General features: G+C 42.2%; 2 protein-coding genes across 3 annotated transcripts in view; one reads left to right on the top strand and one right to left on the bottom strand.

Moving 5' to 3' along the window:
• Positions 1-4,937, bottom strand: part of LOC109462646 (caskin-1-like) — a 16,816-nt gene extending 11,879 nt beyond the window's left edge. Inside the window, exons 1-2 of the mRNA XM_019759206.1 lie at positions 4,669-4,937; positions 3,621-3,747 (exon numbers count right to left, since the gene is read on the bottom strand). Of these exons, the coding sequence (XP_019614765.1) occupies positions 3,621-3,707 (87 nt within the window). The 5' untranslated portion in view covers positions 3,708-3,747; positions 4,669-4,937. The remainder of the gene's footprint in view (positions 1-3,620; positions 3,748-4,668) is intronic.
• Positions 4,938-5,124: 187 nt separating this feature from the next.
• On the top strand, positions 5,125-11,954 carry LOC109462805 (BUB3-interacting and GLEBS motif-containing protein ZNF207-like). Of its 2 annotated transcripts, none has more exons than XM_019759420.1 (9): positions 5,125-5,321; positions 6,076-6,202; positions 6,670-6,796; positions 7,330-7,497; positions 7,978-8,116; positions 8,836-9,055; positions 9,678-9,926; positions 10,313-10,577; positions 11,692-11,954. In XM_019759420.1, the coding sequence occupies exons 1-9, from the start codon at positions 5,281-5,283 to the stop codon at positions 11,847-11,849; spliced, it is 1,494 nt and encodes a 497-aa protein (XP_019614979.1). In that variant the 5' UTR covers positions 5,125-5,280; the 3' UTR covers positions 11,850-11,954. The 2 variants fall into 2 exon arrangements, with proteins under 2 accessions (XP_019614979.1, XP_019614978.1); XM_019759419.1 differs by having other exon boundaries at positions 11,689-11,954.
• Positions 11,955-15,095: the final 3,141 nt, after the last annotated feature.

The following is a 15,095-nucleotide window of genomic DNA, read 5'->3' as shown; positions in this document are numbered from 1 at the left end:
CCGATCCCGATCAGAAATTCATCAATCCCGATCGACCCGCGCGTTCACACCGCTTTTTGCTGATCCGGATTGCCAGGGCATCACGCTCAGAAATGGATTGAGGTGTCACGAGCCCCGCCATCTTGAACATGCCATAGCCGCTGCAACTCCGCCGAAATTTTGCAAGAAAAGAACTCAGAAAGCTTGTACAGCCTGGAATCTTAGCGGAAATAAAGAGAACACCTCTTTGAACATGTTTGGGTGGTCAGGGTTTAGCTCCCGTTGCGTGAAGGCCGATATTTTTCGGGCTGTAACACTCGATTCCACTGGCTCGCCATTCCACTTGAGTGTAACGTTGGGGCAGGGAGGTTGGGGTAAACATCTTTCTGCATATTTCTATTCATAATTTTGATTGGCAATGTATCCATAGCATTACACAATGTCCTTGTCACTGCATATTATAAGACCCGATCGGTAGTGGTAGTATTTGTGGTCAGTCTCACACTAGCGAACCCCGAACCCAATCCACTTTGCGTTCACACTCAAGTTTACGCCCGATCCCGATCCGCCGCAAGTGTCTTGAACTACCTCCCCGAGGTGGATTACGCTTGGATCGGGATCGGAGAAAATCAATCCCGATTGGAGCGTTCACACTGCGAAAACCGATCCGGATTGACTTCATTTGCATAATTTTGATCCCGATCGGCGGCCGATCCGGATCGACAAGTTTCACTGTGAACGGGGTGTAAGTTATATTTTCATTTTTTTAAAGATTAATGAAGCTTCTGCCCCAAAAACCACCCCTACGCTGGTTGAAACACAGTGTAGGGGGCTAAATCACAGCGTAGGGGGTCAAAATCACAGCGTAGGGGGCCCCTACGCTCAAACAGCCTGGTGAGAACTATGATTAGGTTCTCCATTAGTGTGAATTTAACATAACTCTTCCTGGAGTCTGTAGTGAATAATCAGATTAGTAAGTATTTGGACCATCGCACACCGGGGCATTATAACGTCCCCTACTCTTTTTTGAAAGGTGTGGTGGGTTCTTAAACGTGCGTGGGGTGTGACCTTCCCCTAACACAGGTACTAGCTCCATCCAAAGTGTGCTTTATTCTCACAAGTGTGCTTTGTTGCAGAATAATGCACACCCTGGAGCAATTTACCATTATGCAGGGGTGTGGACTCTTTTTGCTGACATTTGTAGCACGTTTCCTTGTTGAATAGAAATGTTTACAGTGTCATCAACCAATTTATTTAGCATTAATACATAGTCCTATCCGAGGGATGTCCCTCAAAGCTAGGTGCTCATTTTCACCTGTCAGTGAGTGAAGTGAGGAAAGTCGTGTAATATATAAAGTGCCTTTCCCAAGGCCACACTTCTAAAGATCGTTGACACTTGGTAAGATTTGAACCCGGAACCTCTTGGTTCAAGGCTGAACACGCTACACCACACGACCCCACAGGCCAATTTACTTAGTTGCAGAGATAACATATTTCGAACACCAACATGTCCACCTGCCCTGTCCAAACAACATCCTGAATATTGTTATTATATATATAATTTACAGGGTAAACATAATAAACCGATTACAGTGACTCAGCATGTATATTTGTGAGTGCAGTTATAAAATAACAATGTGCCCTTAACAGCATTATGCCATATAAATCTCGTATTATGGTCTGTAAATCAAAGACAGAGTAAGAATAAGAGTGGATATAAATAATAATAAGACATTTGGAAGTATTAAGTAGCCTGGTTACCAAACCTATTATAGCTCCCGAGTCCTACATCCTCTTCGCAAATTTGTGGAGAGGATGTACTAGGACTAGTATAATAGGTTTGGTAACCATGAGGCTAAGTATTAAATTCTTAGTTGATTGTAAACTTATTGGTACATTTAACGTTACACTTACAGGTATCTTGATTGTGCATGATTATATCACAATATAGTTTTAATAACTTGAATTTCATCTTTTGAAGTTGCTACCCTAGCCTCCTTGCACCATTTTCCACCAAATGTCATGCCCCCCCCCCTCTTCCCTTCCTTTCCTAGTATTAGACTTTGAACCAGGATGTTTTGGTGAGCTGTACTAGAGTAATTGAATTTAAGTGTAACTGTGAAGCAAACAAAAACTCTGCCAGCTTTAAACTCTATCACAAACAACTTTTACCCCCCACATAGAATACAAGGTTCTCACCAGGATTTTTTCGCAGCATAGGGGTCAGGCACAGAAGAGCAAGTCGTTTTTTGGAAATAAAGGTTGAAAGGTTTGGTTGAAATGTTTATTCATCAAAACACATGGCAGCCATAGTGATAGGCTGAATTGCGTGTTTTACAACTATGACAGATTTAAAAATACAATTAAAAGTACATGCTTGACCATATTAAATTTAAGTCGTGCATTAAGCCGAACATTTTGGAACTCATAGCACCCAGACAGAGGGACAGATTTTGTGAAGCTTTAGGTTTTTCCCTTTGCTATAGCTCCATTTTAAAGTTATATTTTTACTGTTTGCAATATTTATGGTCCCCCCCCCAACACCCCTATGCAGGTTGAAAGACAGCATAGCTATAGGGGTCCAAATCACAGCATATATATAGGGGGGCCTGCAAGGGGGGTCCCGACAATGCTCTACGCTGAATTCGGAAACCTCTCGATTACGCTTTACGATAATTGCAAGTGGCTACAACGCTTACGAGCGGTCCGTCTACGCTCTACGTAGAATTAAAATGGCCGATTACGCTCTACGGAAAAGGACTTGCGGGCCTCCATATAGGGGGTCCAAATCACACAGCATAGGGGGCTCAAAAGGCCTGGCGAGAACACTGCAATAAGACTCATGAGTCATGACTGTCAGGGCTCTAGCCAGCTTTAATTTTTTTTTTCTGTCAGCCCAGGTTTTGAGGAGGGGAGCACTGTAGGTGTGATATAAGTACCAAAGATGCTCGCAATGATTTTTGACTATATACAGTGTAGTTTTCAGTAGTCCTCCGGATGTGTTCATATTTTTACCCACAACATTTGTTTGTTTTGTCTGTTGAGGTTGAAGGACTGGTTTTAAGATATTCCTGTCAGTGTCACACCCCACATTTAAAGTTCCTGTAACTGACGGGAAAACTGGTGCTGGTGACTGTCCTGTAGGCTAGTGCAGTGTTCTGTGACCTTCACCTAGCTTAAGCTTAGTGACCTTGAGTTTAGGGCACCTGACCAGAACACAATCATTCATCGACTGTTGTGTTTATAACGAGTACCAAAACCAAATCTGTCAGGTGAACTTTTGTTTTTTTTTAAGTTAACATAATAATAGACTTAGATTTGTGAAAAATTAACTTTATGGATCCGATGAAATTTACATTGATGTTGTCCTGTTTGCTCCCAAATCAATCCATTAATCAATCAATCAATCAATCAATCAATCAAGGTTGATCTGCAACCTCCAACACACTGTTAGAAATTGGACTTGCCCAAATTTTTTAAGTCGTACAACTCCAGTGCTCATTCCTGGACAAAGACTGGAGTTGTACAGTCAAAAATTTGGCCAAGTCCAATCTCTTGTGTTGGAAATTGCAGTTTAAACTGCTTCATAATGACTTCTACCAGCACAGATGAACTTTCACACTTGGTAACAGATAAGTTACCTTATTCTTCTTGAATCCAGTGTCCCGCACATCCAGTAGACACAAATGTCCCTCCTTGACGACTCTGGCCATGTTACATTCTGCCATCTGGCCCTGGTGGTGGATGGTTGTTGGCAACCGACGTTACCTACAAAACAATTGTATACAACACGTTACAACACAAGTCATATTTGTTTAACACGTAAACTAAAGTAAAGAGGCAGGAAACATCTGCCTGCACCAAATTACAGGCAGATGTTGGGGTGATAATATCTTCTGCCTGCACAGCTACTCTTAAAAGCAATCTGTACCCTGACATCTACATTTTGTGCTTGGAGATGATGCTATGTATACTGTATAGGTACTAGTAGTAACCTTATGCTGGTGTGTTACACCAAAGGGCAGTTATACCGGCTATACCAATACAGAAGCTGGTGTGTTACGCCGAAGGACAGATACAGACGCTGTGTTACACAGAAGCTGTGTTACACAGAAGGGCAGTTATACAGATACAGAAGCTGGTGTGTAACGTTGAAGGGCAGCTAAACCGGCTATACAGATGCAGAAGCTGGTGTGTTACACCGAAGGGCAGCTATACCGGCTATACAGATACAGAAGCTGGTGTGTTATGCCAAAGGGCGGTTATACCGGCCATACAGATACAGAAGCTGGTGTGTTACGCCGAAGGGCGGTTATACTTATACCGGCTATACAGATATGTAGAAGCTGGTGTGTTACGCCGAAGGGCGATTATACCAGCTAAAGTCTTAGAGATTTTCATTTTAGACATTCAGGAAGCTTCAAATAGATGCTCCATGTTCCAGACAAACAAAATCTAGTTTAGCCTTTAGGCTCTAGTCTATGCATGGCAATTATCAAATCAATTTTTACTAACTCACTAAATCAAACACCCGTGGTGAGTGGTGAAAGAACCTTGGTTTAAGACCACAGGGACCCTAACCTCCGTGAACACGACAATTTTGAGTCAAATATAAAATCACATCCCAATATCAATCATATCAAAAGTTTTCAAGTTCACGCCTTAGGTACATGTAAGTTACAAACCCACCTTGGATGTCACTTCCTGGAGTTTCGTCCAAAAAAAATCATCTTCCAAAAGACTATCAGTGCAGCATAAAAAGCCAGAAAAGTATAAACTGTTTTTGTTTTGGCTGGCACATCCTGTCTTATATGTGGTATCGGCTCTGCATGGTTACTTCTGACGTTAAAGCAGGTATTTTTACCTGAATTGAAACCTTAAACCTGACTAAATTCAGCTTAATTCTACCTGGGTGACCCAAACCTCACGTCACGTTTTCCATATACGTCAGGGACTGCAAAAAAATCGCAACAAATAAATAATCAGAACAAATTGAAAATATAGACTACAATCCTACACAGAACACATAATATGATGGTAAAATAAAAATTAGTAAATATTTCTATGTTTAAAAGGTATAAATGACATTCAAATGTTGGTATATTTGAGGAAAATTTTAATTTGTGGTGGTTGCGTTTGCGTGCTATGTAAAGGTGAAAGGTGAACATCCGGGCATTGCAAGGTGTTGTGCGTCCGCCATTTTGCGTGGGAAGAACCTCGTCGACTCATACTAGAGTCAGAGTCGGTCTTTTTTTACACCACATTGTTCCTAGAACTTATTAGTCAGGTCAAGATACAGTCATGGGACGGAAGAAGAAGAAGCAAATGAAGCCTTGGTGCTGGTATCCTTTTCTTGCCTGTTTTTAGTGCTCAAGTAGTAGTGTGACGTATTTTCTTGGGGTGGGGTGGGGGGCAGTGTAACAAAGGAAGATATGTTTGTGTACTGGTAGTTTTGCCAAATTTGGTAACGTTTGGTAGAAACATCGTAAGCCACCTGTCACAGTTACGAGCAAACTGAGTCACTGATCAGTCAAGTTCACTGTAGACCATCTATACATGAACTTGAATTATGAAGATGAGGAAATAGTAAAAAAAAAATGTTGTTACCCTGGTTTGGTTGGTGCTCTTCTAGAAAAAAATGTGCTGACCTTTATTGTTTCTTTTTCTTTCAGCGTGTTCATGCAACTGTTAAAATTCATTATTAACATGTAATGTTAAATTATGGACTTCTTCCTTCAGGCATAATTTTAAAAAAAAATTTTTTTTGGCCTTGAGAAAAATTATCCTCATCATCTTTACCCCCAAATGACCCAATCACGGGCTAAGTTGGGGGAGTTAACATCTCTCAGGCCTCCAGCCCTGCATGTGGTGTAAATGGTAGCATGTGCAGCCTAGGACCAAGAGGTCCCGGGTTCGAATCCTACCATGTCACCGATGCTTTGGGGTCAAAATTAACCATCCTACTATACATAGCATTTATTTGGTACGGCTACAGGTACAGGGGATAAACTTCTTTTTCAATACTACTTAGCCTGCAATACAACAGGTTGATATTTGATTTTCTGTGAACTGTTCCTTAACCAGAGATTTTACCAGGTATTGCAACAGGGAGTTTGAAGATGAGAAGATTCTTATGCAGCACCAGAGAGCAAAGCACTTCAAGTGTCATATATGTCACAAAAAGTTGTACTCGGGACCGGGGTTAGCAATTCACTGTGTACAGGTACGTATCTGCTGTTCGATCACTCCACTAGTATCTGCACAGGATATGCAAAAAACACAGCCAGACGTGTCAGGTAGCATCCACTACCTTTCGTCAGTGACACTAGAGACTTGTGCTTGTAAGATAAACCTGCCTTTCTGCACAAGTCTCTCTTGTTACTGACGAAAGGTAGTGGATGCTACCTGAAACGTCTGACCGTTTCGTTGCGTAAGTAACTGTTTTTTGGTGTATCTTATTTAAGTTATTACCTGGTTAACCTTCACTGACATATATGCACAGATAAGTTCTATTTAACATAATTTCCACCAATTTTTTCCATAGACCAAGCATAACTTGGTAGTTAGTATTCATAGTAAAATGTTGAACTTTATTCCAACAAGGGTACACAGAGATCAGATTTTGAACGATCACTGTTGCCTTCATCGGGATAATAAAAAAAGATGCCGTTATGTTTCTCTCACTTGTAGGTACATAAAGAAACAGTCGATGCAGTACCAAACTCCTTACCAGGGAGAGCGGACATCGAGTTGGAAATCTACGGGATGGAGGGGATTCCAGAAAAGGACCTGAAGGAGCACGAACGACAGAAAATAGGTCTGTTGTGGACTAACTTCTGGGGGACAGTCCCAAAACAAAAGAATATCAAACTAGTTGACTTCAAATGAACTGAGTCAACGAACAGTTAAGGTGTTCTTCTACTGGTTGTGACGGACAAGACATGATACAGTCTTACAGTACCGGGGACATTCCCCTAGCTCTTTTCTACAAATACAGTTAACTATGGGCCATGGCTGTCGTAAGGATTGTGGCCATTTTCAGTAGCATCATATGCAAACTTGAAACATTGCAAAAACCTCCTTTATCATTCTGTTGTAAAGTTAACTCCCATAGAAAACAAATGAAATCACAGTAATTAAGAAATGTCTTCAATTATGTTTCGGAACCCTTGTTCCTGTGAAACTTTGTGCTCGTGTGACAAGAGGTATATTAATTGATCTGACAAAACTATTTACAAAATGTCTTGAGCCTTCTCCCTGCTGCCTAATCCCATAACCAGTACAAACTTTGTACCAAACAGCTACCTTAGCAGGCTGAAGGTTAATAATAGTTCTCTGTACCCACACTAGCTGACGAGGCAGCAGAAGCGGGAGGGGCGGGGCCGGTACCAAAGAAACCGAAGACAGACGCGGGAGAGGGAACATCGTCGCAGCCGCAGGGCCAGATGCCCACGCCAGCTGCGTCCATGGCACCTGGGCCTGTTCCAGGTGTTCCACCTGCCATGCAGCCCATGCCAGGTGAGGTCATGTGTGTTTGTTTGATCAGGATCTCCATTAGTGTGCCAGTTCACACTATTCTTCCTGGAGTCATAGTGGTGATGTAAATCACCATGTGATCTTTTTTTGCAAGTAACATTGGAAATTACCGGCACCAGACAAATCTCACCATTCAGAACTTAGGATCATACTAAAACTGTTCAGAAATCTTTGCTGTTTTTCTTTTAGGATTCATTCAAAGCTTAGCTAGTATCAGTCAATACCCTTTAAAAAAACCACATACCCAGATAAACCTAGTACATGGCCCATTGCAGGCTAGACATTAGAAATACTTGCACGGCTCCAATTTTACCTGCACTAACCTGCATGTGCAGGTGGTATTTCAAGCCAGGTACTGTGTTGTAATGAAATAGGAATACCATGTGCTACACATTTTGTAGCTAAACAGTGCTATGTTGCTAACAAAGTTACATGTAGCTAAACTGTGCTGTGTTGTTACAGGAATGCCGATGATGCCCCCTCCCATGCCAGGTATGATGCCAGGACAGCCGGGTGCCCACGGTATGCCTGCTCACATGGGCATGCCTCCCATGGTACCAGGCATGCCCCCTATGATGATGGGCATGCCACCAAGACCGGGGTAGGTTTTCAACTTCTTTATTTCTTTACGTCGGCGAAGGTTAGACATCCAGATAATGAAATCCAATTCCCAAATCATATCCAGTTGCTTGAGTAACTGTTTTTTGGCATATCTTTCTTTCTTTCTTTATTCAACTTGCAAAGCCAATACACTAGGCAGCAAATTCAGCTGATGCTGTGCTCAATACTACAAACATTACACACAACAGGATGTTAACCATACAACCTTATATGGGACGTTCTGCCGATGTGCTATGCACAATACATTGCGCAGGTGCAGTATATGTTCTGCCAAAGTTCTTATCCCAGTAGGGAAGGAAGGAAATAGTTTTCCTGTTTTAGATGGTATCAGTTTCCTGTGGCACAACTCGTTGAGTGGATGACGATGTACAATTGAAATCTCTGATTTTTTTTCCTGTTTCAAATTTCAATTTCGTCTGGCTTATCATATCTGTTACACAGCTCAGAAAACTCTAATCTCCAAGCAGATCATACGGTGGCAGGGCCGTATCCATTGGCCAGAGGAGTGTCCATTAGCCACCGAAGGCCAATGGGTACTGCCTGGCCAATTTGATACTGTCTTTTGTGGCCACCGAAAGATCTGCTTGGAGATTAGGAAAAGTGCTGAGTGGATGGCATCAGGTTTGCAAATTGTTCTCATTCTGATAGCTTTTGTTTGCACTAATTTCTAACTTCTTGATTTTACTGTGTTATCTACAGGATGCCTATGGGTCCAATGGGACCTATGGGGCATATGGGGGTTCCCCCCGGCATGGTTCCCCCCATGCACGGACACGGGATGCCCGGACCAGGGGGCCACGGGGCCATGCCCCCCTCCTCCCAACCCCCCAACATCCCCCCCACATCACAACCCCCCTCAACGTCGGCACAACAGATGCAGCAACCCCCTGCGAAACCCCTGTTCCCTGCTGCTGCACCGGTGAGTATATAACTTATAAGGCCAGTGTCAATCTATGCATAATGATCACCTAGCCAGTAGTGTTGGTTTTGTAGTTAAGTTGGATCACTATGAAAATCAGTCCAATAAGAGCTATTAGGTGTCAGGCATTGAAGAGCTGTAAGAAGCTTGATGTATTAACACTATATAATAATAATATAACAGGCTATGCAGGGTTTTTACTAGGATTTTTTTACAGCGTAGGGGTCGGGAACAGAAGGGCAGCTTTCTGCCATGCATACCGAGCATTGAGTCCCAAAAACATGATCAGAGCAGGGGTCTGGTATTCTCCCCAAAAAATTCTGAAACTCATAACCCCCCGAGGCACTATTTCCTGCTTATTTAGGGACAGATTTTGTGAAGTTATTGTATTTCCTCTGTTATGGCTTCACTGAAATTTGCATTATTTTAAAGATTTATGAAAGGTCAGAAGGTTTCCCAAAAAAACACCCTATGCTGGTTGAAAGATAGTGCTAAATCACAGCATAGGTGGTCCAGATCACAGCGTAGGGGCCCCTACCCTGAAACAGCCTAGTGAGAACTAAGCAATGAATTTACCAGTGACTAACTCTAACCCACTCAAATGTTTCTCGTGTTTCTCCAGACCACCACAAGTACCACAGGTCCTGTTGGCGCTGACTTCAAACCGCTGAACGCGCCGTCAAACATCGGCCCCCAGAAACTTCCCCCGGCAGTCTCCACGGCGGCACCCCCGGCAACGAGCGCCCCGCCCAACCCTGCACAGAAGGCCACGGTCTCGGCCGCACCCAGCATCTCCAAACCTTCCACGTCTGGTGGGTCCACGGGAGGGTCCACCAAGCTCATGCACCCCGAACCAGAGGACGTCTCACTGGTAATTATAATTAAGGAGGGGAGATGTTGTATTTGAAACAATAACACTAGGATGAACTTAAAACTTTTGTTCAACACAGTCTTACTTTGTCCAAGGTGAGGAAATGTTAGCAACTGTTAGCAACTGTGTGATTGTGTTGAATAAAAATATTAACTTCATTATGGAATGTACAGACACAGATGAGATCTCACACTAATTAAACAGTAGTAACTTGTACTTGTACTGTTTGTAAGTTGTATGTCACACCTCTGTATTCCCTGAATGTTTGACCTGTACCTGTAAAATTATTTAGGTACCTTGAACTGAGGCACATGTACCGACTTGAGTTTGACTGACCGACTGATTGATTGATTGATTGATTGATTGATTGATTGATCGATCCACAGGAGGAGAGAAGAGCCCAGATGCCGAAGTACAACCGACAGATGCCGCCCGTCTCCGTGCACGCGCCGGCCTCCACCTCAGCTCCGGTGCAGATGCCCGGCCAACACTCCGCGCCGCCTGTGTCCGCACACTCCATGGGGGGTCCTCCCGGTCACGGCATGGCGCCACCGGGTCACGCCGGGCCGCCTTTCGGAGGTAATATGATGCCGCCCGGTAATATGCCGCCGAACATGCGGCCGCCGATGCCACCGCCAATGGGCCATCCAGGTAAGCCTCCGTCGGCTAGCTCACACACGTTCAAACGTTGTTACGCACACACAAAGGTAGGTCGGCAGGTAGGGTTTCTCACGCCGCCTGTGTACCGTGTACTCCCTCTAGACTAGGGTAATCTCCAAGCAGATCATACGGTGGCAAGGCAGTATCCGTTGGTCAATAGTCACCAAAGGACAATCCTCTGGCCAATGGATACTGCCTTGCCACCGTATGATCTGCCTGGAGATTAGACTAGGGCTGCGTACTGGAAAAAATACCTTTAAAAATCCCCTCATGTTGCTTCCATGTACGCAGCCCTACTATAGACCTATAGGACTACCCTGCATGGCACAAGCACTGAACACTTGCTGTTCTGTTTATCTGTCACGCAAATTACCATGAATTATTTCATCAGGTTGGTGAATGGTTGAATTGCAAAGTTCTTTATTCACAATTTTTGTGAATATAGAACTTTGCTGTTCCCTGACACAAATTTGTATTTGTGAATGATGTCTTTTGGAAATCTCTCTTTTGATACATTGTGGACAAAAAATACAGCTAGGCAGCTGGCCTTTTGCTGAAGAGAGTTGTAGTCTGTTCTTTCACAGTCTAACACCAGAACAGCAATAGTGGCTCAGCCATTGCGTTCATACTTTGCTGGCTTGTAGCGTTCTATAACTGAGTTATCGATTAACATTGAAAAACTTGGATGCTTGAAGATTATGATTTGGCAAAGGTAGGTCAGAAGGTAGGGTTTCCAGCAGAATTCACACACAACACAGAATAATGTACAAGCAGTATTACAACTGATATAAAGCATTATCAGTTATCATGATCTTCAGCTTTGTGTTCCATATGTTGACATTATTGCAATTTTTGATAAGATTCTGTAAAGCCCCAGTGTTGACCCAAAGTTACCAGTGTTAGATAGCACATTCACACACAAACACACATACTTTTGACCCTTTTACTGCTTTTTGGGTGGTCTGCAGTCCTTGGCATTGCACTCCAAGGTAAGAAGTGGCCACGCAGTGTGTTTTATATACCTTGTTCTGCCACGTTTAGCATTTTCCCTAACCGTTGTCTCTCTCTCTGTTCCTCTGTGTTCTCCTTCCCTGTTCTACAGCAGGAATGGCTGGGCCTCCGCCGCAGGGGATGGGCATGGGGCCAGGGGGGATGCCGTTTGGTGGCCCCCCTCGTGGACCCCCCAACATGCCTTTCCAGGGGGGTCCGGGTATGCCCCCTGGAATGAGACCGCCAATGATGGCACCCCAGGGCCGGTACTAGCAGAGGCAGCGCTGCGACGACGTTTTCGTGCACAGTTAAGTGCCTGTACTGTATCCAGTGGAGGAACATTATTGCAGCAGAAACACAGAAGAAGGGACAAAGCTTTAAAAAAAACGCGCAAAATCATCCTAAAACTGCTTAAAGATTGCAGAAGGGGCAAAGCTTGAAAAAAACGTTGCTCAAAATCATCCCCAAAATCATAAAGATTGTGAGAAATCCATGCAAACAGTTTGTGATACAAACAGAGTTACTTGGGAGTAAGCCTCCCATTCAAGACTCTAATTTTATGTTTTGTAAATTCGAAAGTGTCCTGGTTATTTTTCTTTGTCTCTTAACTGGTTTTCTGCTGTTTAGGCCTGTCATATACCACACCTGCTTCTGGGACCTAGCTCCATATGCAAGAAGGCTACAATATGATAAAGTAACTGTTAAAACTATATGCTACAATGAATGCTGTTGTTCCACACTGTTGTCCTTACTTACATGTAGGTACCCAGAAGATTGACGTACGAACCTGATCTAACTAAGGTTTGTAGATGTTGTTACCCTTAGTCTTGTGTACTAGTATTCCTGATGTTTTGACAGCTAAGTTTTGAGTACTAGACAAAATACTGAAATTCGTCACTGTTTAATAATTGGAGCACTTTGAGTGTAATGATCAGGATTTGCCAGGGCTGTCAGAGTGCTAAACTACCAGTAGAGCTTTTTAGGCTCAATTTATTTGTCTTCTGCTGATTGTACAATTTAATACTGGAGGGAAATATGGTATACACACAATAGAGATTCATGTTAGAAGAAGTCTACAAAATGCAGTACATTGTCATGAAAAAAGTGGAGAGCTTGTACATGTGACAGCCCTGGTCATATCAGCCTGTTTTACTTTAGAGTGTCAGTGCACATGTAGGTTTTTGCTTTACAGGCAGTCTTGCAGAGCAAAGGTGGGAAACAAAAATGAACGATAATGTAAATTGTAAACACAGTTGTTTCCACTATGATATTGTAACCGATGTGTGGTCATGCTAGGCTGATTTTTTTGGTTCTTTGATTTTGTGTTTTGCTGTGCAAGAAATAGCCGTTAACATGACTGGCTTTAGATTACAATAAAATGTATGTATGGTTCCAGTCTTGAGCTTTTCTAGAAAAATGCTGGGCTATTTGAAACAATTTAGGACAGAAGCGTCCAAATCAGCAAGTGAAATCCCTCTTCAAGTTTTTGTCAGCTTTCAGTAAGGCTCATGATTGTGAATAACTTCTATTTTGGATCTGGGCTGAAAAGTTCCTCTAATATATTATTAGCGGAATTTACTCCTTAAACAAAAAGCAATGAAAATCAAAGAACTAAAACAATAACCTTTATATTACAGTAACTGCTTCGAAATTGAAAAGTCTGTTGAATTTTTGCTTGCAAATCAAACTACTGATTATAAACTTCATCTGTCGATGGATTTTTTAAAATAATGCAATTATACTGTATCCATTTCTGCACATGTACAGGCAAAAAGAAGGATGAATAAAGGCAAAACAAGCAAAAATTCAATAGACTTAAAAACTGTTAAGCTACAATAGCTGTAGGGCTGTGTCTATGAAGGTTTTAATAGGGTAAGTACTCGGCTTGTAGTTTTGTTTCGTGTTGTGACTTGACGTAGAGAAATGATTTTGAGTGGATGGAAAAAGGGACGTTTCGAGATGATCCCATCCCGGTAAGTCCACACAGGTTGGTGATACTACAGATACAGATTTTTGATTCACTCACATATCAAGTTTCAACCCTGGTTGGAAAGACTCTCAATACACTTTTTCGACATGCTAAAGGAAAGTGTTCGAGGACCATTCCATTTTGAAATTTTGGATAGGAAGATGTAAGGAAAAGTGTGATTAAGACATTTAGAAGTGATGGTTTTAAAGAAAGGAAAACTTTTTTCTGATTGCTTCTCCCCTTAAAATTTCAGAATGGAATGGTCCTGATTGTGTCAAATACATGTACATGGAAAAGTATATTTTGGCAACACTATGATCAGAAAAAAAAACAGGTTTAGCATGGACTTTAGTTGCAACTGAAAAAAAATTGTCAGAAGTAGTGGTTAACCCCTTACAAGTAAGAAAGTTCCTAGCATGATATGATCAGTTTGTTGTTAATTTTACCTGTAAGACTAATAATTATCAAGCTATAGTATTTAAGTCTTATTAAGCTGGATGTACGGTAGGGTTCTGACATTATACCATGCATTGTTGATCGTTTCGCTTTTCAGCCGAACATTTGTCTTGTATTGTACTTAAATAAAAATCTGACACAAGGAAAGAGTACTGGAAGATGCGTTTCTTCTTAAATGTGAGGTTGGTGCAAAAAACTTGTCTCAAGTTGGTTGTGCATTGATCTGACTTCCCATTGGATGTGTATTAGAATCTACGTGGTAATACTATTGTAGGTCAGTGAGTAAGCTGATACACAGTTTCAACTGTGCATGCGCAGCATGATACATTCTGGGTAATATGTCAAAGATCAAGGCCTGATACATTAACAAAACATGTCTGGATAATTATGTATTAAGCTTGGTCTAGAATACTGTTTAAAACTTTAAAAATTAGTTGTCTAAACCTTTGGCACATTTCCCACAATGTATCTCTCACATGTGCAGTTAGAGCAATGAACTAGCTTATATTAAGTATGGTAGTCAGAATCTTTGAAGCACTGTTTTCCTGAGACAGGGCTTGGAGCAGAAAATGGTTTTGGGCCACATGGTTACAGCAAATTGCCCGTACATGTAAGGATAAAAATTTCTTGCTCTGTTTGCTCATTTATCATTCAAAAATGAAAATAAAACTGTGTTCAAGCCCTGTGCAAGAAATACATCACCCTAGCAACAAGGCAAGTGCCTCTCTCCTTGCTCCGTTGCTGTTTCTGAAGGGTGGAATTTTCACAGCGCTCTCCGTGCTGTTGGACCTCAGCGTCCCCAACCCTCGGGTTCGGCGAAAATACTCCACTGGTTTTTGTGCTTTAATGTTTTTTAAAGACACTCTCAGATCAACATGATGCAGTTATTAGAAATCTGTAGTGCTCAGGAATGAAGGGTAATACTAGTACTTAATTGACTCTCAGCAGCGAGGCAAGTGCCCATTATATGGGCTTTAATTGCACAAATGTATCAGAACCACAGTTGCTGAGTTGCTCAGTGTCTGCTTGAGAGACATCAGTTTTAAGGTAGGAAAAAACAAAGGTAGGAAGAATGCTTCCAGACGTTTGATTTT

This window comes from Branchiostoma belcheri, unplaced genomic scaffold, assembly GCF_001625305.1.
Source record: "Branchiostoma belcheri isolate BF01 breed outbred unplaced genomic scaffold, Haploidv18h27 scaffold12, whole genome shotgun sequence".
NCBI classification, from domain to species: domain Eukaryota; kingdom Metazoa; phylum Chordata; class Leptocardii; order Amphioxiformes; family Branchiostomatidae; genus Branchiostoma; species Branchiostoma belcheri.
This window is presented reverse-complemented; position numbering and strand designations above follow the sequence as displayed.

Bases quoted from the DNA above. Each gene is read 5' to 3' on its own strand.
- LOC109462805 (XM_019759419.1), top strand. From the start codon at position 5,281: ATGGGACGGAAGAAGAAGAAGCAAATGAAGCCTTGGTGCTG. The intron at 9,056-9,677 runs GTGAGTATATAA...GTGTTTCTCCAG, and splicing joins TGTTCCCTGCTGCTGCACCG to ACCACCACAAGTACCACAGG. The intron at 10,578-11,688 runs GTAAGCCTCCGT...CCTGTTCTACAG, and splicing joins ACCGCCAATGGGCCATCCAG to CAGGAATGGCTGGGCCTCCG.